The sequence below is a fragment of the Heteronotia binoei genome, chromosome 6, assembly GCF_032191835.1.
Source record: "Heteronotia binoei isolate CCM8104 ecotype False Entrance Well chromosome 6, APGP_CSIRO_Hbin_v1, whole genome shotgun sequence".
NCBI lineage: Eukaryota > Metazoa > Chordata > Lepidosauria > Squamata > Gekkonidae > Heteronotia > Heteronotia binoei.
Window position 1 is genome coordinate 147340872 of NC_083228.1, and position 23838 is coordinate 147364709.

A 23838-nucleotide genomic window follows, 5' to 3' on the forward strand; every position below is an offset into this window, starting at 1 on the left:
AAGCCCCAGGCCGTGGCCTGATTACATACAGTGAGACCCCACCCTGCTCCCACCCACAGGAAGCCCCCTCTAGGTGGCCCCAGGCAGCCTGACCAACCCTGGTTCTCACGGATGGAGAAGCTCACGAAGTCCCTAATGCTTCAGGCAAGGACATAAGACCACCTCAAAGTTCTGGGATGGATGGAGCCTCACCCGCTGAAACTTCATCCCCCGCTCACGGTTACCGGCTTTCCTCCCTGGTTTTGGTGCTGTGCATATGTTTTTACTACTGAATTTTTACAAAATTGTCTTATGTGTATACATCAGGGTTGGCCAACGGTAGCTCTCCAGATGTTTTTTGCCTACAACTCCTATCAGCCCAAGGCAGCATGGCCAATGGCTGGAGTTGATGGGAGTTGTAGGCAAAAAACATCTGGAGAGCTACCGTTGGCCATCCCTGGTATAATTCATCTCAAATGTAGTTTTAATGCTGAACTGCTTTAACGGTTTGATGTTTGCCACCTTGGAGATATTACTGGGGTGGAAAGATGGCCAAGAAGGGTTGCCATTGCTAAGAGTTCTGAAGCCTTGCTCTCGTTGCAAATTGTATAATGGCATTGTAAAGCTTGTAGAACAGTGAAACAGGGCATCAAGTGCAACCCTGTCATGTTCCATATATGTCTTGCTGCACTGAACTACTTCAGCATCTACTGAGAAGAATTGGAGCTCGGGGCTCTGTTTAAGAACCAGCCTTTGCCATAGCCTGGACTTTTCATCTGAAAATTTGGCATAAATTTGTCAGCTATGAGAATTTGAGATGCAGGCGTGGTCAGTGTTCTATTTTTGTGATTCATTTCACCTTATTTTGTTCTATATTTATAAAGCACTTATAAGTTTTTGTATTATTATTGAGGCTTGTTTTTCGCTTTTCCTGCACCACCTGGAGTTCGGCAACACTGACTATATGGGAGGGGAGTCTTGTGTAAGCTGTCCCTTCTGTACCTCATTGTCTGCTCCCTGTTCTCACCTCTCCAGGTTCACCTGAGTAGGACCTCCGCTAGGTGCCACCTGCCAATGGGCAAAATCAACAACTCACCACACACGTGGCTTCTCTGTTGTGGCCCCGCCTTCTGCAATGGCCTGCCTGAAGAAGGCTCCCACTCACCTGGCTCTCTGCAAATTATGCACATCTGGATCATTTCCCACCTTCCTTGTTCATCATGTGGAACTCCCTTGCAGAGCTGCCCAGTCTGAGGCAGCTTTTCCTCACAGCCCCGCCCCCCACTCTGGCTTCTCAAGGCTTCGTCCTCCAGCTCTCCTGCAAGCAAAGCCAGATCCCACAAGGAGGACATTGGAGGACTTCAGTGTTTCTCCTCTCCTTCCTGTATTCTCCCTAGAAAATGCACACCGGCTTGTCTGCTTCTTAAGCTTTTACTAGCTGCTGGGCACAGAAGCAAAAAAAAGAATTATTTCCATGACTATTTGTTTTCAAATGAAGGAAGAGATTCAAGGTGCCTTTTAAGCACCAACCTGGCCCAAACAATCTGCTCTCCGGTTCCAGAGGTATAAAACTTTGCTGTGGTTGTTCAGACACCTTGTCAGCCAAAAGAAAGCCAGGCAGGAAATCAAAAGGAGTGAAAAATTAACTGGAGAGCCAGTTTGGTGTAGTGGTTAAGTGTGCGGACTCTTATCTGGGAGAACCGGGTTTGATTCCCCACTCCTCCACTTGCACCTGCTAGCATGGCCTTGGGTCAGCCATAGCTCTGGCAGAGGTTGTCCCTGAAAGGGCAGCTGCTGTGAGAGCCCTCTCCAGCCCCACCCACCTCACAGGGTGTCTGTTGTGGGGGAGGAAGGTAAAGGAGATTGTGAGCCGCTCTGAGACTCTTCGGAGTGGAGGGCGGGATATAAATCCAATATCATCATCATCATCATCATCATCATCATCACCATCACCATCAGCCCAAAGAAGACAGGGACCATTCAAGCAATGCTTTTAAAAAAAATTAAATCTAATCCAATGCAAGGGAAAATAAGTAATAAAAACATAAATCTAAATACAAAGATCCAATTTAAACAATTTGATGCATAAACAATTTACCAAAACAGTACACAATATACTAGATATTAAGAACTGAGAAATAGCCTATAATTAATTCTATTCGGCAAAAAGAAATTTTCCCAAAGAATTCCAAATCTGGGGCTCAAAGTAAATCCTAATCTATAGCCAAATCAGGATAATTATTGAAGAATGCTTCAGAAGGTCTGCTCCTCTGCCAGGGCTTTTGAATGACAGGCCTCTGGGAAAGGACTAACAGAAGTGAGTCCAAATAATCAACAAGAAGCAGCATTCCATGAACAACACAAAAGGATTAGGGTTGTAGAACCAATCAGAAATCTATAATCACAGCTGAAGCATAGGCTTGGTCTTAAAATGACACATTAAATAATATATGATACAAGATTTGCTTCGTAGGATCCTAGGTTCACTGCCCTAAACACAGTAGCACAGACCACAGTCCCTAATGTTTTCTCCAAGTTAACTTTGTGAGTCATTTTAGACAGTTGGAGTCTCCTGCCCGAGTAGAAAAGCTCTCTTGATCCACTCAGTTTTCAATAGTTTCTTGACCTCCTCGGGCAGGTAGCTCCCCAACAGGTGTATGTGCAGTTGCTGATTTCGCCCATTTGTAGGTTGGCACCTGCGGAAGACCTCACCCAGAGGAGCGGAGCTGTTGTGGGGGCACAGAGGAGGAGAGGCAGTCTGGCAATTATAAGTGTCCAGGGTCATGAAGGGCTTTTCGGGTAATAGCCAACACTTTATATTGAGCCCAATAACAGTGGAGAGGTTGTAGAATGGGAATCCTATATATGCTCCATATAAGCTCCCATTATAGCTGAGCTGTGAGATTTTACCCCAGCTGCAGTTTCTGAATTCACAAAGTCTGATTTACTAGCAACAAATAATAATCTCTTTAATGAGCTCTGACTTCTCCTTAGCAGTACTCTGATTCATAAAGAAACGCTTAATCTAGGGTTGCCAACTGCCTGGAGGTAAAAAGTGGTGTCCCTTTAACAGCATGTGGGACAGTGGGATGTGTTTGAGGTCTCCAAACATGGCTAAATCTCCTGCCATAGTCTGACCGTTTTTAACATTTCGTCCTGTTTAGCGTAAAATTTCTGTGTACATTCAAGCTATCTAGAAAAGCTCTTTTGATAGGCTAAGCCGTTATACAGTTTCTCCTTGTGTGGATTCTTAAGATGCTGTTGACGATATCCATGCCAAGTGAATCTCTTTGCATTCAAAGAAGTTTTCCCCATGTGGGTTCTCTGGTGCAGCTGAAGAGAGCCACTGCAACTGAATATCTTTCCACAATCTGAGCATGAAAAAGATTTTTCCCTGTGTGGATTCTTTGATGCAGTTCAAGATGGCCACTCCAACTTATTCACTTTCCACAATCTCAGCATTCAAAGGGTTTCTCCCGTGTGGATCCTTTGATGCCGTTGAAGACTGCCACTTTGACTGAATCTCTTTCCACACTCTGAGCATTCAAAACATTTCTCCCCTGTGTGAGTTCTCTGATGCTGTTGAAGATAGCCACTCCAACGGAATCTCTTTCCACACTCTGAGCATTCAAAAGGTTTCTCCCCTGTGTGCGTTCTCTGATGCCGATTTAGAGTACTACTGCGACCGAATCTCTTTCCACACTCTGAGCATTCAAAAGGTTTCTCCCCTGTGTGGGTTCTCTGATGCCGATTTAGAGTACTACTGCGACTGAATCTCTTTCCACACTCTGAGCATTCAAAAGGTTTCTCCCCTGTGTGGGTTCTCTGATGCTCTTGAAGATTGCCACTGAAAATGAATCTTTTCCCACACTCTGAACATTCAAAAGGTTTCTCCCCCGTGTGGGTTCTCTGATGCAGTTTTAGAGTATTACTGCAACCGAATCTCTTTCCACACTCTGAGCATTCAAAAGGTTTCTCCCCTGTGTGGGTTCTCTGATGCCGTTGAAGTCTGCCACTGAAAATGAATCTCTTCCCACACTCTGAGCATTTGAAAGGTTTCTCCCCTGTGTGGGTTCTCTGATGCTGTTTTAGAGTACTACTGTGAACGAATCTCTTTCCACACTCTGAGCATTCAAAAGGTTTCTCCCCTGTGTGAGTTCTCTGATGCTGTTGAAGATGGCCACTCTGACTGAACCTCTTTCCACACTCTGAGCATTCAAAAGGTTTCTCCCCTGTGTGGGTTCTCTGATGGCGTTGAAGACTGCCACTGAAAATGAATCTCTTCCCACACTCTGAGCATTCAAAAGGTTTCTCCCCTGTGTGAGTTCTCTGATGCTGTTGAAGATGGTCACTCCGACTGAATCTCTTTCCACACTCTGAGCATTCAAAAGGTTTCTCCCTTGTTTGGGTTCTCTGATGCAGTTTTAGAGTGCTACTGTGACTGAATCTTTTTCCATGGTTTGAACATTCAAAATGCTTCTTGCCTCTGTGTACTCTTTGGTGCACAAGGAGCTGTGATCTATTTCTGAAGTACTTGCTACACTGAGTGGATGTACATGTCTTAATTATTCTCTTCTTTGGAAAATGTACATTAAACCTTTTTCCTTCTCTCTTTTCATCCATACTGCTGCCTTTCTTTCTCTTAGGTCTGCCTCGATTTCTACTGTTTTCTTTCAAGTCTTGAACTCGATCTGGCAGCTGCTGCTCAAATTCCTCGCCCTCCTCGTTTCTCTGATCATCCCCTGCTGGAATAAAGAGAGAGATCCCTTTAACAAATGGGAGGGCAGGTAATGTCCAAAAACATCTCTGTGACTGCAGCCTCCTCCAGCTTCCCTGATCTTAACCACTTCTCCCCTCTCCCCAGAATGTCTAGCATTTAAGGTTGCCTCATCCCCTCAAGAACCACGGCTGAGCTTGCAATGCCAATTCCCTCCCACACACACACTCCAGCCTCATCTAGCCAGAAGCCACGCAGGGTTCCTGAATGCCATGAATTTCCAACAACACAGAAAGATTTTTTGAAGATGGTGCTTGGCAACTGAAAAGAATAAGAAGTGATTAAAAAATATCAAAGGAGAAAGTATAAGCCAGCACTCTTACTTCTATTGCTCTGAGGCAGACTTCCAGGTTAATTCAGATCCGAGCCTTGGCTGGCTGGCGGGGAATCCCAGGGGAAGTGGAGACTCATCCAGCAGTGCCTCTTGCTGCAATCCAGGAAACCCCCCCAGGGAACGAGGCAAAAGTGTAGGATTTTATCAGGAAGGACCAGGAACCCCCAGAGCCGATCAAAGGGCTTTTCCCAGATGACTCACTGCAACAATGAACACGCTGCTGTTTTGCACGACAGCACGGGAAAGAAAGCTTTGAGATCAAACTCCTGTAGCTAGAAGGGAGGGGCCCTGTGAACACAGCACTGGATTCTCCCCCAGCCAGCGGTGCTGTAATGCTGAGTGAGACAGAGAAACCTATTTGCACAGCCTGAAATAGCATGCTGAAGGACGAAAAGTTTATTATACAGCTCTTGCTCAGAAGAAGTTCCTAACCCTCCAAATTCCAGTCCCCTGGCGGCCTCACTCCCTCCTTACTCAGCGGGCTGCATGATTGTACCAAACTAAATCTTGATCAAAAAGAAGTGAATCAAAAAACCCCCATGGCTACTCCTTGCCTGTCCCCTGGACATATCCGTGCAGGATACTCACTCTCAGCCAGCTCATTTCGGAAGGAAATCTGTTCTTGGGATCCCCTTGAGAAACTCTCCAGCCTTCCTTCGGATGTGAGGATGTTGTCATTCTCCACCAAAGTCTCTCTTATACTTCTGCCTTCTTTGGGGGGGGGGGGGGGAATACGGGGGGGAGAGAAAAATTATTCTTATCAGAGCCGGATCTACATATTTTTGAGCACAAAAATATGGTTTTAAAAACAGAATACTTTTTTTTCACGATTACTTTGAGAAGGAGATCAGATCAGAATTTCAAGTGGACACACGGGCAAGGGGGAAAGGAGTGAAGTTGCCTCTTCCGACTTTACTGGTGGAACACAGAGAAGGGCAGAGTTTGCCAGGGGAAGAAAATAAAGGGCGAGCACAGAGAAAAGCTAAAAGGGAGCCTGACTCCCCACCCACACTCCCTGTGAATGAGGAAGGAGGGGACCTCTCAAGGCTTCTCCTGAGGGACTACTTAACCTGTCAGTGCAGCAGAGTTATTACCCTTCACCTAAGGAACGGGCTGTGCTGCTGCCCCCATTGCCTTGGGGGGTAAACGGATGTATTGAAACTAAAGTAGAGTGGAATAGGGCACCAAACTCCAGTAGAGCAGCAGTAGTGGTGGCGGGGAATATCCTTCTATATCCTTCTTAAAATGTGGTGCCCAAAACTGAAAAGAGAAAGCTAGCCAGCAAAAGCAGCCCTGTGCATCCTCCCCCAACATTCCCATTGCATTTTCAGAAAAGAGAGAGGCCCTAGGCGCCCGCAAGTACATGGCAAGCCCTTTGACATCGGCAGCTTCAATTCCAACCAAGAGTCCTTCAACTTTACAGGAATCCACGGTCCAGCACCTCCGGAGGAAACCACGTAGTGTTCCAAATCCCAAGTAGTCTAGAACAGCAGATAAATCTTGCACACAGCAGTCTTGAACACAGTGATGAGGTAGTGCTTTATATCCCCCCGTTTCACTAGAAGCGTTGACCAGCTTTCATACAGAGCATGGCAAGATTCCGATATTTTTGCACACCATTAAGCTACAAACTCCAAGGTCTTGCCAATTGTGCAGTTGAGAGAGCCTGCAAGCTCCCCACCCCCCTTTCTCCCCAAGGGACGAGCCTCAGCCAGTGGAGAAAAAAGAGAGTTTGATCTGTAGCTCCTGTGCGATTGAGCAAGCCTGGCAAGCTGTGATGCAGAAGGAAGCAAGAGAGAGGGAGAAGGAAGCAGTTGACAGCCAGTTGCTCGGGGGCCTTATAGGAGCCCTCTGAGGGCCTGAATCAGCCCCCAGACCGCATGTTTCGCACCCCTGATTTAGGCTACAGTTTGAATACTTATGTAGTAACAAGGAAAGGAAAGGTCCCCTGTGGAAGCGCCAGTTGTTTCCGACTCTGGGGTGACGTTGCTTTCACAACTAGATCTACTATCCAATACCAGGTATTTCATGTGTAAGATAGAACAGTGAGCTTTTCATGATTTTCTGTTGCTGAGCTTTATAAACCGCACTATTTAGTAGTGTCTCGGTTTTACATCCTTCATAAATCTTTCTATGTTCTAGAAGGGCCAGGATTAGGAAAAGAGAAATCAGAATCTAGCCCCTTCCAGCGTCTTTCTCAGCATCTCTGTTCTGGGCCAGCCTGAGCTCAGCATGAAATCTTCAGGGGAGGAGGACTCCTCAGGAGAAGGGGAGTCACGCATGGCTGGCTCTGAGTCAGCAGAAGCAGGAAACAGGCTGATGAGCTGCAGGCTGATGAAGACTCACCACCAGCAGCTGATCCAGAGCCACCACCCAGTCCTGATGCAGCAGCTGAGGCTAAAGTAATTAAGAGAGGCTGAGAAACTTGGGAATCTTCAGTCTGGAGAAGAGGAGGCTGAGGGGCGACATGATTGCTTTCTTGAAGTATTTCAAGGGCTGTCACTTAGAGCAAGGTGGGGAGCTGTCTCTGTTCGCAGCAGAGGAAAGGACTTGTAATAACAGGTTTAAATTAAGAGAGGGAACGTACATGCTGGATATTAAGGGAAACTTTTTAACAGCAAGAGTTGTTCAATGGCGGAATTGGTGGGAGTCTCCATGTTGTGGAAGCAACAAGTCATCCTCTTAGATTTTGTTACCACAACACCTGACCTTTTCTATGTTTGATATTAGACTTGACTTCAGCTTTGTGACTCTCAAGCTTGTGCAGGACTCTTGGACTTCCGGGCTACACTCTCTGGTTTACCCCTTCTGGTAACGACCCTTTGGCTTGTGCACTTTTAGTCTGTTGACTTCTGAGACTAAGTTCTGGAATCTGTGTGAGCACCTGAACATGTCTGGCTTGCTGGCTCTCATCCCCATCCTTGCCTCTGGCCACGACACCATCTCTGGTTAGGGGTGGTGGCGACAACACTGGCCTCAGATGCCCCCGGGCAAGTATTTGAAGAGGCCTCAAAATGATGCATTGCTGTGCAATAGTTTGATTCATGCATCATCCCATGTGGAGCAATTCACACTTTTTGCACTTGTGGGAGATCCTCCTTACCCAGAGAGATGACGCTCCAATAGTTTTCCCGCATGACTTCCCTGTAGAGAGTTTTCTGGCCCGGATCCAGCAGGACCCATTCTGCTGGGGTGAAACAGACAGACACCTCCTCAAAGGAAAAGGGGCACTGGAAGAAAAAGCAGATTCCATCATCAAAGATGATACCAGGCAGAGACCCTTGAGAAAGTAGGAGGGAACCCAGGCTGTCCCCTGCTCATTTCCCCTACCTGGACTGAAGGTAAAGCAGATGTTTCCACACCTCTGGAATGACTCAACAGCATCTCTCCAGTGCCTGTTAGGAAGAGAAAGGACGAAGGGTGTTTGTTGTGACTTCCTGTTCCATTTGCTTGTTTGTTCACACACTCCCTTCCCAGGAGCTGGAAACCTTGCCCTGTGTACACTCAATACATCAGAAGAACATAAGAGAAGCCATGTTGGATCAGGCCAATGGCCCATCCAGTCCAACACTCTGTGTCACACAGTGGCAAAATTTTATATATATATATATACACACACACACACACACACACACAATGTGGCTAATAGCCACTAATGGACCTCTGCTCCATATTTTTATCTAAACCCCTCTTGAAGGTGGCTATGCTTGTGGGTGCCACCACCTCTTGTGGCAGTGAATTCCACATGTTAATCACCCTTTGGGTGAAGAAGTACTTCCTTTTATCCGTTTTAACCTGTCTGCTCAGTAATTTCATCGAATGCCCACGAGTTCTTGTATTGTGAGAAAGGGAGAAAAGTACTTCTTTCTCTACTTTCTCCATCCCATGCATTATCTTGTAAACCTCTATCATGTCACCCCACAGTTTACGTTTCTCCAAGCTAAAGAGCCCCAAGCGTTTCAACCTTTCTTCATAGGGAAAGTGTTCCAGCCCTTTAATCATTCTAGTTGCCCTTTTCTGGACTTTCTCCAATGCTATAATATCTTTTTTGAGGTGCGGCGAACAGAACTGCACACAGAACTCCAAATGAGACCGCACCATCGATTTATACAGGGGCATTATGATACTGGCTGATTTGTTTTCAATTCCCTTCCTAATAATTCCCAGCATGGCGTTGGCCTTTTTTATTGCAAACGCACACTGTCTTGACATTTTCAGTGAGTTATCTACCATGACCCCAAGATCTCTCTCTTGGTCAGTCTCTGCCAGTTCACACCCCATCAACTTGTATTTGTAGCCGGGATTCTTGGCCCCAATGTGCATTACTTTGCACTTCGCCACAGTGAACCGCATCTGCCACATTGACGCCTGCTCACCCAGCCTCAACAGATCCCTTTGGAGTTCCCCACAATCCTCTCTGTTTCTCACCACCCTGAACAATTTAATGTCATTCGCAAACTTGGCCACTTCACTGCTCACTCCCAACTCTAAATCATTTATGAACAAGTTAAAGAGCATGGGACCCAGTACCGAGCCGTGCGGCACCCCACTGCTTACCGTCCTCCACTGCGAAGACTGCCCATTTATACTCACTCTCTGCTTCCTATTACTCAGCCAGTTTTTGATCCACAAGAGGACCTGTCCTTTTACACCATGACTCTCAAGCTTTCTAAGGAGCCTTTGATGAGGAACTTTATCAAAAGCTTTCTGGAAGTCAAGGTAAACAACATCTATCGGGTCTCCTTTGTCCACATGTTTGTTCACCCCCTCAAAGAAATGTAACAGGTTAGTGAGGCAAGATCTTCCCTTACAGAACCCATGCTGAGTCTTCCTCAATAACCCATGTCCATCAATGTGCCTACTCATTCTGTCCTTGATAATGGTTTCTACCAACTTTCCCGGTATTGAAGTCAGACTGACTGGCCTGTAATTTCCCGGATCTCCTCTGGAACCCTTTTTAAAGATGGGGGTGACATTTGCTACCTTCCAGTCCTCAGGAACGGAGGCAGATTTCAATGAAAGATTACAGATTTTTGTTAGAAGATCCACAAGTTCAACTTTGAGTTCTTTCAGAACTCTCGGATGTATGCCATCCGGACCCGGTGACTTATTAGTTTTTAATTTGTCTATCAGTTGTAGGACCTCCTCTTTTGTCACCTCAATCTGACTCAGGTCTTTCAACACCCCTTCCAAAATTAGTGGTTCTGGGGTGGGCAAAAAGTTCTCATCTTCCACAGTGAAGACGGAGGCAAAAAATTCATTCAGCTTCTCAGCCATTTCCCTATCCTCCTTCTGTAATCCTTTTACCCCATGGCCATCCAAGGACCCCACTGCCTCCCTGGCTGGTTTCTTTCTAATATATTTGAAGAAATTTTTATTGTTGGTCTTTATGTTTTTTGCAATATGCTCCTCATAGTCCCTTTTTGCCTGCCTGATCACAGTCTTATATTTGATTTGCCTCAGCCTGTGTTCCCTTTTACTAATCTCACTTGGACTGGTTTTCCACCGCTTAAAGGAGTCCTTCTTACCTTTTACAGCTTCCGTTACTTTGTTTGTTAACCATGCAGGCCTTTTCTTATGCCTGTTTGTGCCTTTCCTAACTTGTGGTATGTATTTTATCTGAGCTTCTAGGATTATAGTTTTAAATAGTCTCCAAGCTTCCCCAAGGGTTCTGACCGTATTTACCTTTCCTTTCAGTTTCCTCCTCACATGCCTCCTCATCTCAGTGAATTTACCCCTTTTAAAGTTAAATGTGGTTGTGGCGGTCTTTTGGGGCAACTCCCTATTTATACAAATGGTGAAATCAATAACATTATGGTCACTGCTCCCAAGCGGCGCAATCACTTTTACTAAATTCTTTTTAGTAAAAACATCCTTTTACTAAATTCTGGGAGAGGCAGAAGAGAAGTACCCATGAGCCTCAGGGGGTGATAAATGCTGCCAACATATTCCAGGCTTCTGTGAGACCTGAAATGTGCCCTGTGAACTCTGGAGTTCCAAAGGTTGCAGCATCCCTGCTGGATCACACCAAACGCCCAGGAATCCCCTTCTCCTGCCAGCTGGCAGTGGGCCCTTCAGTCTGGACTGGGGGTGGAAAAAGTGGGGAGTGGAAATGACATGGCTTTACTTGAGCGCTTCTGGAGAACCCAGGGTAGCATCCGTGCAAAGCTTCATCCCAAGGCCCTCCCCGAATCCCCTGGGATGCCAGGCCACATCTGGTCACCCCTCCTGCAGCACCCGATTTCCTATTTGGCTCTTATGAACTGGTTTTCATTGTTCAGCACTGCCTCAGAAGGCATAGACTCCCCGTATTCTCCGGGATGAATAGCTCTGCCCAGGTTTGTCTAACTTTACTTTTCTTTTTTGAGGCACCCTGAGTTCCTCCTATGGAAGGAAGGTGAGACATGAATGTTCTAATTCATGGGAGGAACTGCCCTCTATAATTCTTTCTAATCCCCTTTCAGAAGAATCACAGTCAGTGGACATTCAGTGATATGTGAAGAAGTACTGAATTCTTTTCCTGACCTGAACTCTCCACCCACCACATTCAGGGACTGCCCCAATTGTAAAAAGGCAGAATGAGACCTTACCACAAGAGAGGGCATCTTGGGCACCTTCCTGGGCCTGCGCCCTCTGCCCTTCCTCCAAGGAACCTCGTTCTGCCTCAGGGAATGGAGCTTCTCTCTCCAAGGATGGTCCCCACATCTGAAAGAGCAGCGATTGAGAAGGGGAAGAGATGGAACGGAGAAGAGACCAAGCAACAGATCCTGCCCCACTCCCAGACTCTGCGCTCTTCCATCAGCAGACCCAGTGAGTTGTCTGGAAAGAGAGAAGAAATTCTCTAGTAGAAGAGGCTGCTGAAGGAGGCTGTTAAAGCTCCCATTCAGATGATTAACACATGGGCAAATATCTCTCAGGGAAACTTTAGAATTAGCTCCAATATCCTTGCTTGAATTGGACACAGCTGGAGGAAACCCCCTCACCTGCTCTGCCTGCCTCTTCTCCTTGGCCTGACTCAGGAGGAAGCCTTCGGCCAAGGCCACCGCCTGGGAACTGGTCTCCGGCCCACATTCCCTCACCCAGCGCTGCATTTCCTGGGGCAGGAGGGCTAGGAACCTCTCCAGGATCACCAGGTCCACCATCTGCTTCTTGGAGTTCCTCTCTGGCTTCAGCCAGTGGCTGCAGAGTCGGTGGAGCCGGCTGCAAACCTCTCGGGGCCCATCAGCCTCACGGTACTGGAACTGCCGGAAGTGTTGGCCATGCACCTCTGAGATCTCCGTGACCTGAGAAGGTGTCTCTGGCACGGGGCTTTCCCAGCCTTCACCACCACCCCCAGCTTGGGTGGGAGGGGGGCCTTTGCTTGCTGTCTTGCCAGCTGCAGCTCCTTCTGGGTCCTGCTCTTCCATCTCCCTCCGCTTCTCTTGGGTCACCTCAGACTGGGTAGAGATGCCTTGAGTCACTTGACTGTAAAGAGATACAGAGACAGTCACATGTCTCAAGGAAAGCGAATGAGAATTGCCCTGGTGGAGCAGAACTAAAGTGCTTCTTGCGGTTTGTAGACCTGCTTTAATATAATTTTGTTATATGACATACTAAGCTGTTTTAGATCTGCCTGCTTTGTTCTTTAGAATAGTTAAATGTCTCAGTTGGGCTCTTTAAGGATGTTACAAGCCTAGACTCTCATTCCATGGGTTCAGTCTACCCAGTCTACTGGATAGAGATGCCTTTAGTCACCTGACTGTAAAGAGATACAGAGACAGTCACATGTCACAAAAAAGCAAATGAGAATTGCCCTGGTGGATGAGAACTAAAGTGCTTCTTGTGGTTTATAAACATGGTTTAAAATAATTTTGTTGTATGACATAGCAAGCTATTTTAGAGATGCTTCCTGAGTTCTCTGGGAAAGTTAATGGTCTCTGTTTGGCTCCTAAAGGGCGTTACAAGCTTAGCCTCTCAGTACATGGGTTCAGTCTGTCCAAGGGGCTAATTCTTAAGTTAAAGTGGGGCCCCCAAAGGACCAGGGGGACTGGTGACCCCTTAACTGTTGTCTGTATCTCTGCAACAGACCTGAGGTCCTAGGCGAGAGCATCTCTTTCAAAAGCCATGGGGGTCTGAACTGCGGGGTTCACCTGTTAGATCTCCAGCAAACACGTCTTTTGGGGAGGCTGAAAACCAGCTCCTCATGGCTCTCGTCACAACTAGAAGGAGACTCTCAAGGCAGCTGCAGGGGCTACTCACGTAACCACAGGGGCTCAGTTAATTACTCGCTACATTCCACAGTTAAGAAGATACATTTACATATCCATCTCCAATTCTGATATTTGCGTCTCTATGATTCTCCTCAGAATTAAATCCAAACATATGGTGACCAGGTAAACTGAGCTTGCTATCCCTGTTTGGTCCTTGCATCTCTTAAGCATCTTCATTAGGTTGTAAGTTAGTTTGCTGGTCAGTAGGAAAGGCCATAAGTAGCTGCCAGCGACCACTCTGGTTTGGGGTTCAACCCAGGCACGGCCCAGAATAGCCCCCCTCTTCACCTTCCCAAGCCCTCCCACCCACCCGCCCACACACCAGGGGGGACCTGACCGGTGACCCCTCAAGCCTGAAGTGTCAGAAGGACCCAGGCCCATAAAGGCTTCCCTGGAGGGGGGGGGGGCCGAACCCGGCTCTCCCAGATCAGAGTCCCTGCATTCACCGCACCACACCCTACTGGCTCTCAGCTGGTCCCGGGCAGTTCAGGTGTGCGGGGAAAGGGGGCGGGGGGGGGGTGCAGCAGAAGACGGGCGGGAGGAAGGGGATGGAGTCTGGGGAATGGCCGGGGGGCCCTCGGCGCTCTTGGCCGCAGCAGCATCCAGGGGGCTCCAGGCGCGCCTCCCCCCCCCCCCCCGGTCTCCCTTGGGTGCTGCAAGGCCCCTTCCCTACCTGGCCGCCTCGCCTTCCCCTCTCCGGCCCTCGTGGCGCTCGGAGCTGCTGCTGCTTTTGCAACCGGGGGGAGGGTCGCAGGAGGCCCGGCTGCTGCTCTTCCCTTCGGCCCCTCCTGCCCCACCGGCGCAGCACCCCAACCCCAGCAGCAGAGCTTGCGCGTCTTCCGTTCCGGGGCTCCCTTTGCAAAGGCCGGCCCGGGCATGCAAGCCTTCCTTCCCTTCCGGAGCAGCAGTGCTTTGGAAGGGGCTCCAGCACCCCCTGGCTCCGGCCTCTGCTCTGCCGGGATTGCAGCTCTCCCGGACGCCTCTCCGTGGGGCGGGACCGCTTTGGGTTGCAGAAGGAAAAAAAATATCCTACCCCTTTTGCAGGGAGAGCTCAGCCTTGCAGCCTTCCTGCCTCGTTGCAGACGCCTGGGAGGGGCCTCCTTGCACCGGGGGCAGAAGGAAGGAGGCTTCTTCTCTTGCAGATGAGGGGGGAGGGTCAGTCTTTGAAATGGTGGAGGGGCGGGGGACATGAGCCCTCTGGGATGCCTCCGCAAGCATCACTTCTGTGGCCAGAATCCTAGGCAGGCAGCCCGGCAGCTGTTTTCCCCTTGCATTCTGGGAACTGCCTTGCACCAAATCAGAGCCCCCCCCCCCCCCCCATCTCCATCCAGGTCAGTATTGTCCACTCAGACTGGCAGGCCTCTGTGTGTCCTCAGGAGTCCTTCACATCACTTCTTCCCCGAGTCTTTGAACTGGAGGTTGGACAGGAGACCTTCTGCCCGCCAAGGGGATGCTCTGCCCCTGAACCACAGTCCCCACTCCCCTAATCCCACTTTTCCTTTCAGCCTGCAGATGGTGCTAGTCCTCAGTGCTCTCAGGCAGCCACCCAGCCCGGGGGCCCATCACAGCCAGTGTTGTCTGCTCAGACCGGCAGCGGCTCTGCAGGGTCTCAGGCCGAGGTCTTTCGCATCACCCACTGCCTGGTCTGTTTAACTGGAGATCCCAGGGATTGAACCAGGCATGCTCTGCTACCACTGAGCCATGAACCTCTGGGCCGTGGAAGGAGGAAGGTGCGCTCTGCCTCATGCTGAAGGACCCTTCGTCTCTCAAGAGTGCCCATCATTGTGACTGGCAGCCGCTCAGAAATAATGGATAGGGGCACCTTCTTTTGGGGCTCATAGAATTGGACCCCCTGTTCCAATCTTTTTGAAACTTGGGGGGTATTTTGGGGAGAGGCACTAGATGCTATACTGAAAATTTGGTGCCTCTACCCCCCAAAACAGCCCTACCAGGGCCCCAGATACCCATGGATCAATTCTCCATGATTTTCTATGGGAATAAATCTTGATAGGGAATAATAGAGTTCCCAGCAGACATTTCCCTCCACTCCCCCCGCTTTCTGACGACCCTGAAGCTGGGGGAGGGTCTCCAAACCGGGGATCCCCTGCCCCCACCTGGGGATTGGCAACCCTATAACAAGCACAGGCTGCATGGCAGGGGGGGGGCTCTCTTTACCCTTACAGTGGAGCGACAGTCCCTTCCATCATCAGGTAATTGGCCTCAGCAATTCACGCATGGTCAAATCTTTAAGGAAGCTAGGAAGGCTCACGTTCAGTGGCAGCTTTCCTCCTTAATTCTGGTTTGGGGGCCGCAAAGAGGGCTGCCTGGTCCTAATTTTGCAAACAAACAGAAAATAAGGCTGTACAATCACAAATAAAACACTTTGTGATGTTATAAAGTCACAACACGGTGCTAAACACTTCACAGCTAAAATATATTATTTCGCTTCAAATCAAAATTGAATCAATGGGCGTAAAATATGCAGAAACTGGATGATCCTTAAGTGTTTCTGCCAGTTCACAGATATAGTTGAATTCAACGATGTGATGCACCCATTGCCAAAACTGAAGATGTGACAACATGGTTGATACTTTTGCATGTTTCAAGAGAATCTCTCTTCTTCTGGTCACGGAAACAAGAAGGAGCGCACTGCCTTATGCTGAAGGACCATTCATCTCTCAGGAGTGCCCATCATTCTGATTGGCAGCCGCTCTCTTGCATGTACCTGACCTTTTAAACTGGCGACTGGACTGGGGCTCTTCTGCAGGCGAATCAGTCTATGTTGCTGAGCCCCCCCCCACCCGAAGTTGGGTTTTCTCCCCCACCCCCAAAGTGATTCCTATTTACAAGGCTGCCTCATTACGTGACCGAATGGGCCAGAGGGCAACAGGAGCTGACCTCCTGCGTCCTTTGCAGGGAAGTCTTTGTGTCTTCTATGTATGTGAGTGTTGCAACATGCAGACTGGCCTACCTCACAGGGGTGTTCTGGTTGTTTTGTTCCCCAAGCCTCCCAGTGGGGCACTGATGCTTACAAGCACAGGCTGCATTGGAGGGGGGTGGGCTCTCTTTACCCTTACAGTGGAGTGGCAGTCACTTGAGTCGTAGGGAAATAGGGCTCAGGTAATTCATGTGTGGTCCAATCTTTATGGAAGCTGGGAAGGCCCAGGTCTCAGGGGCAGCTATCCGCCTTAATTCGGGTTTGGGGGCAGAAAAGAGGGCTGCCTGGTCCTAATTTTGTAAACAAAAAGGAATGAAAGCTGAAAAAGCACAAACAAAACACTGTGCAGTGTTATAAATTCACAACATGGCGCTGAACACTTCACTGCTGGAATATATTATTTCACTTCAAATTAAAATTGAATCAGTATGTGCTGAATACACATAAATGGGATGGTTTTAGCCACGGCCACCCTGTTCAGTTTATACCAATTTTCACCTGAAATTCCTACAGTTCTACCATGAAGCTCAACATCCAACTGGAGTAATCCTTATGTGTTTCTGCCAGTTTGCACACAGAGTGGAATTCAGCAATGTGATGTACTCATTGTCACAACTGAAAATGTGACAACATGGACCTGAGGTTGACACTTTTGCACGTTTCAAGATAATCTCTCTTCTTCTGGTCACCTTAGTTGATGCAAAACTTAGGTTATGCCAGACAGACCCGATTGGCAAACGGTCCTTCCCTGGCAGCGAGGCCTCAGTGGGTGGGGCACAGGTGTGCGGGGAATAGGCGTCCCAAATCTCCCGCCCTGGCGGGAGAACACTGGATTTTGAGCCTCCTCCCCCGGTCTGCAAATATTCGGAAGCGGGAGGGGGGACGATGCTTCCCCCTCACAGCACCGGGCCGCCGCCGCCGCAGCAACAACAGCGCAGCACCGCCACCACAAGCGCTGCTGGCCCAGGCCCATCACCGCGGCTGCGGCCCGAGCTACAGGCTGCCAGTGCCTGAGGAGAGCGGCAGAGGGTCTCCTCTCCCCCCCCTTTGATCCTGCCTTCTGGGAGGGACTTGCGAGATTTTTTTTTACAATAAATACCAATTGCCCTTCCTTCCGAGGAGCGGCTGTAGCTGGGAAGGAGCGATCAGGAAAGTCAAAGGGAGGAAAGGTAAAACAGAAAAACAACAACCCCATGCAAGCCCCCCCCCCCCCCCCGTCTGAGGCTGCCAATTACAGGCCGTTTTCCAACTCGACCCCGAAGAAAAGCTAAAACCGGCATGAGGAAGCCCGCGCCTGCCTGCACTCTTTGCTTTCTTCCTGAGTGAGAAGGAAGCCGTCCACTTTCTTAACGCTTGCAAGGTCCGGGTAAAGTTAGAGAGTCCAGCGGCTCCTTTAAGACCAGCAAAGTGCTATTCAAGGTATGAGCTTTCGTGTGCACGGCACGCACACCTCAAATACGCAAGGTCTGGGTAAATAATTTTAAAAGCACATTATGCGGTGGAAAAAAAGGCCAGCAAGGCATCGCAACCAGCCAGGCAAGACTGCCTCCCTAGCGAGAGAGAGCATGTGACTTACCAGACTGGGGAGGAAACTGACTGCTGGGCATTCATTATTCCCTATGGAAACCGATTCCCAAAGGGAATAATGGAGAATTGATCAGCGGGTATCTGGTACTCTGGGGGGGGGGGCTGTTTTTTGAGGTAGAGGCACCAGATTTTCAGCATAGCATCCGATGCCTCTCCTCAAAAGACCGTCCAAGATTCAAAAAGATCTGACCGCGGAGTCCAATGCTATGAGCCCCCAAATAAGGTGCCCCTATCTTTTATTAATTCCAAGGAGGGAAGGCATTGAAAAGGTGTGTGGTCCTTTTCAATGTGATGGACAGAACTTCCTTTGGAGTTCAATTATGCTTGTCACAACCTTGCTCCTGGCTCCACCCCAATGTCTCCTGGCTCCACCCCCAAACTCTCCTGGCTCCACCCCCAAAGTCCCCAGATATTTCTTGAATTGGACTTGGCAACCCTAGCGGGGAACGGCAGCGGCTTCCCTCAGATGGGCACCCCCCCTCCAGGAGCCTTTCAGCCCCACACACCCCTCCTCCCCCCTTCAGCAGGAAAGGGCCACAAGCAGCTGCAAGCAACCACCAAACCAGGGAGAGCCCCAAATAGCCCCCTCCTCCCCTTCCCAAGCACCCCCCACACCCCAGGAAGGGCACTGACAGGTGACCCATCAAGCTTTTGAGGCAAATTAAAGCTTCTATTTAAACAAGGTGGGAAGAAACCAACAGAGAGAGGAGGGAAAATAACTGCTTCAGAAGAGCCATTTTAGCAGACTGAGCAGGGAGACATTATCTCCATGGCAACCCTGGACAGGCCTCCTCCCCGGGCACTGCTTCGCTACCTGCAGCCCAGGCTCCCAGGATGCAACGGGCTTCCCTGGCTTGGGGGACAACATGCCTTGAACCAGCCTGCATGCAAGTCAACCAGGTAGGGTTGCCAACTCTGGGTTAGGGGATTGCTGGAGATTTCAGGGGTGGAGTTTGAGGACAGGGTTTTTTGAGGGGAGGAAGTGTTCAATACTGGGTTCCGTGGGGAAGAACGAGGGCTCCCAGAGTAGTGACCAGCAGCTTTTACTCAGTCATTCAGCATAACTATATCCAAGTAAAACTGGCTTGCAAGCCCCAGGCCGTGGCCTGATTACATACAGTGAGACCCCACCCTGCTCCCACCCACAGGAAGCCCCCTCTAGGTGGCCCCAGGCAGCCTGGCCAACCCTGGTTCTCACGGATGGAGAAGCTCACAAAGTCCCTAATGCTTCAGGCAAGGACATAAGACCACCTCAGAAGTTCTGGGATGGATGGAGGCTCACCCGTTGAAACTTCATCCCCCGCTCACGGTTACTGGCTTTCCTTCCTGGTTTTGGTGTTGTGTGTATTCATACATTTTTACTAAATTTTTACAAAATTATTTTATGTGTATACATCACCTTGAATGTAGTTTTAATGCTGAACTGCTTTAACGGTTTGATGTTTGCCACGTTGGAGATACTGCTGGGGTGGAAAGATGGCCAAGAAGGGTTGCCATTGCTAAGAATTCTGAAGCCTTGCTCTCATTGCCAATTGTATAATGGCACAGAAAAGCTTGTAGAAGCTTTAAGTGAAACAGGGCATCAAGTGCAACCCTGTCACGTTCCATATATGCCTTGCTGCACTGAGCTACTGCAACATCTACTGAAAAGAATTGGAGCTTGGGGCTCTGTTTAAGAACCAACCTTTGCCATAGCCTGGACTTTTCATTTGAAAATTTGGCATTAATTTGTCAGCTATGAGAATTTGAGATACGGGCGTGGTCAGTGTTCTATTTTTGTAATTGATTTCACCTTATTTTGAAATTTTGTTCTATATTTTTGTAAAGCGCGTAAGTTTTGTATTATTATCGAAGCTGGTTTTTCGAGGAGGTATATTTACCTTTTTCCTGCACCACCTGGAGGTTGGCAACGCTGACTACATGGGAGGGGAGTCTTGTGTAAGCTGTCCCTTCTGTGCCTCATTGTCTGCTCCCTTTTCTCACCTCTCCAGGGTCATCTGAGTAGGGCCTCCACTAGGTGCCACATGCCAATGAGTAAAATCAGCAACTCACCACACACGTGCCTTCTCTGTTGTGGCCCCGCCTTCTGCAATGGCCTGCCTGGGGAAGACGGGAAGGCTCCCACTCACCTGGCTTTCTGCAAATTATGCACATCTGGATCATTTCCCACCCTTCTTGTTCCTCATGTGGGATGAAGAGGGTTGCCCAGCCTGGGGCAGCTTTTCCTCCCAGCCCCCCCTCCCCTATTCTTTCCTCATCCAGGCACCCCCACCCCCAATCTGGCTTCTCAAACACCTGTCCTCCAGCCCTCCTGGAAGCAAACTCAGATCCTACAAGGAGGATGTTGGAGGACTTCAATGTTTCTCCCCTCCTTGCTGTACCATATTAAAGTTCTGTCTTCTTTTGGAAATTTTTCCATTTGTAATCCCAGCAGAAAAGTCTCTGCCACTTTATTGAATTCATATCCCAAGATCGTAGAAATCTCTTGCTGAATCATTTGCCAAAACATTTTAGCCCTTTCACAAGTCCACCACATATGGTAGAAAGAACCTTCGTGCTTTTTACATCTCCAACACCTATCTGGCATCTTGTTGTTCATCTTTGCTAATTTTTTTCGAGTCATATACCATCTATACATCATCTTAAAACAGTTTTCTTTAATACTATGACATGTTGCGAGTTTCATAGAATTCTTCCACAGATATTCCCGAGTGTCTTATCTGCTTCTTAACCTTTTACTAGCTGCCGGGCACAGAAGCAAATAAAAGAACCATTTCCATGACTATTTGTTTTCAAATGAAGGAAGAGATTCAAGGTGCCTTTTAAGCGCCAACCTGGCCCAGGCAATCTGCTCTCCGCTTCCAGAGGTATACAATTTTGCTGTGGTTGTTCAGACACCTTGTCAGCCAACAGAAAGCCAGGCAGGAAATCAAAGGGAGTAAAAAATTAGCCCAGAGAAGACAGGGACCATTCAAGCAATGTTTTTTTAAAAAAATTAAATCTAATCCAATACAAAGGGAGCATAGGGAAGAAAGGACATAAAAATATAAATCTAAATACAAAGATCCAGTTTATACAATTTGATGCATAAACAATTTACAATTCCAGTACATAATATGCTATTACAAAACCAGTACATAATATGCTAGGTATTAAGAACTGAGAAAAAGCCTATAATTCATTCTATTTGGCAAAAAGAAATTTTCCCAAAGAACTCCAAATCTGGGGCCCAAAGTAAATCCTAATCTATAGCCAAATCAGGATCATTATTGAAGTTGGACCATGAGGTGTCCCTTTAACACCATGTGGGATAGTGGGATGTATTTGAGGGCTTAAAACATGTCTAAAGCTCCTGTCATAGTCGGAGCATTTCTAACATTTCTTCCTGGCTTAGGGTAAAATTTCTGTGTATATTCACGCTTTCTAGAAGAGCTCTTTTACTGGGCTAAGCCGTTACATGGTTTCCCCTTGTGATTATTTCATGCTGTCAAAGATGGCCATGTCAACTGAATCACTTTCCACACTCTGAGCATTCACAAAGGTTTCCCTGTGTGGGTTGTATGGTGCAGCTGAAGAGTGCCACTCCGACTGAATCTCTTCCCACACTGTGAGCATTCGAAAGGTTTCTCCCCTGTGTGGGTCCTTTGATGTGGTTGAAAAGTGCGACTCTGACTGAATCTCTTCCCACACTCTGAGCATTCAAAAGGTTTCTCCCCTGTGTGGGCCCTTTGGTGTTGTTGAAGAGTGCCACTCTGACTGAATCTCTTTCAATGCTGTGAGCATTCAAAAGGTTGCTCCCCTGGGTGGGTCCATTGATGCTGTTGAAGATGGCCACTCTGACTGAATCTCTTCCCACACTGTGAGCATTCAAAAGGTTTCTCCCCTGTGTGGGTTCTCTGATGCTGTTGAAGATGGCCACTCTGACTGAATCTCTTTCCACACTCTGAGCATGCAAAAGGTTTCTCCCCCGTGTGGGTTCTTTGATGCTTTTGAAGAGCACCACTGTGAGTGAATCTCTTTCCACACTGTGAGCATTCAAAATGTTTCTCCCCTGTGTGGATTCTCTGATGCAGCTTTAGAGTGCCACTGTGACTGAATCTCTTTCCACACTGTGAGCATTCAAAAGGTTTCTCCCCTGTGTGGGTTCTCTGATGCAGCTTTAGAGTGCCACTCTGACTGAATTTCTTTCCACACTGTGAGCATTCAAAAGGTTTCTCCCCTGTGTGGGTCCTTTGATGTTGTTGAAGAGTGCCACTCCGACTGAATCTCCTTCCACACTCTGAACATTCAAAAGGTTTCTCCCCTGTGTGGGTTTTCTGATGCAGTTGAAGATGGCCACTCCGACTGAATCTCTTCCCACACTCTGAGCATTCAAAAGGTTTCTCCCCTGTGTGGGTTCTCTGATGCCATTGAAGAGTGCTACTCCGACTGAATCTCATTCCACACTGTGAGCATTCAAAAGGTTTCTCTCCTGTGTGCATCCTATGATGTTGTTGAAGAGTGCCACTCTGACGGAATCTCTTTCCACAGTGTGAGCATTCAAAAGGTTTCTCCCCTGTGTGGGTTCTCTGATGCCATTGAAGAGTACTACTCCGACTGAATCTCATTCCACACTGTGAGCATTCAAAAGGTTTCTCTCCTGTGTGCGTCCTATGATGTTGTTGAAGAGTGCCACTCTGACGGAATCTCTTTCCACAGTGTGAGCATTCAAAAGGTTTCTCCCCTGTGTGGGTTCTCTGATGCCATTGAAGCGTACTACTCCGACTGAATCTCATTCCACACTGTGAGCATTCAAAAGGTTTCTCTCCTGTGTGCGTCCTATGATGTTGTTGAAGAGTGCCACTCTGACTGAATCTCTTTCCACACTGTGAGCATTCAAAAGGTTTCTCTCCTGTATGGGTTCTCTGATGCCATCGAAGATTGCGACTGTGACTGAATCTCTTTCCACACTCTGTGAATTCAAAAGCTTTTTCCCCTGTGTGCATTTGTTGATGTTTCTTGCCTCTGTGTACGCTTTGGTGCACAAGGAGCTGTGATTTATTTTTGAAGTACTTCCTATACTGAGTGGATGCACATGCCTTAATTATTCTCTGCTTTGGAAAATGTACATTAATCCTTTTTCCTTCTCTCTTCTCAACCATACAGCTTCCTTCCTTTCTCTTAGGTCTGCGTCGATTTCTCTTGTTTTCTTTCAACTCTTGAACCTGATATGGCAAGTGCTGGAGAAGTTCTTCACCCTCCTCATTTATCTGGTCATCCTCTGCTGGAATAAAGAGAGAGATCCCTTTAACACCTGGGAGGGCAGGTAAGGTCCAAAAACATCTCTATGACTGCAGAAGGAAAGGACTGATGGCTCTTCAGCTTCCTCCAGTTTCCCTGATCTTAACCTTTTCCCACCTTTCTCCAGAATGTCTAGTATTTAAGGATACCTCATCCCCTCATGAGCTTGCAATCTGAGCTTGCAATGCCAATTCCCCCCCCACCCAACATAACAGTTCAAGAAATAGAGGAAGTTGTGAACAATTTAAACGTGGGTAAATCCCTTGGCCAGACGGCTTTACTGCGGATTTTTATAGGGAGATGAAGGAGTTACTGATCCCCGAATTACAACAAGTGTTTAATGCTATATTGAGGGGAGAGAAAGCCCCCGACTCTTGGAGAATGGCTGAAATAACCGTAATATTAAAACCCCAGAAAGATCCTCGGGAAGTGGGTTCATATAGACCAATAAGTCTACTTAACCAGGACTACAAAATATTTGCTAAAGTTTTAGCAAATAGGCTAAGGAACATATTACCTTATATAATAAAAGAGGATCAATATGGTTTTGTGAAGAATAGGAATATTGCACATCCTATAAAGAATATATTAAATGTATTGTACCAATAACATTCTGGGCAACTTGCTTTGCTTAAATTAGATGTATACAAGGCATTTGATACGCTGTCCCATGAATTCTTATGGTCCATAATGA

General features: G+C 47.9%; 1 protein-coding gene across 1 annotated transcript; it reads right to left on the reverse strand.

The window, feature by feature from the left end:
- Positions 1 to 1967: 1967 nt before the first annotated feature.
- Positions 1968 to 22639, reverse strand: LOC132574428 (oocyte zinc finger protein XlCOF6-like). Its single transcript, XM_060242783.1, has 4 exons — positions 21639 to 22639; positions 8194 to 8299; positions 3447 to 4395; positions 1968 to 3365 (listed from the first exon to the last, which is right to left on the reverse strand). Exons 1-4 carry the CDS (start codon positions 22637 to 22639, stop codon positions 3169 to 3171), a joined length of 2253 nt encoding a protein of 750 aa, XP_060098766.1. The 3' UTR covers positions 1968 to 3168.
- Positions 22640 to 23838: the final 1199 nt, after the last annotated feature.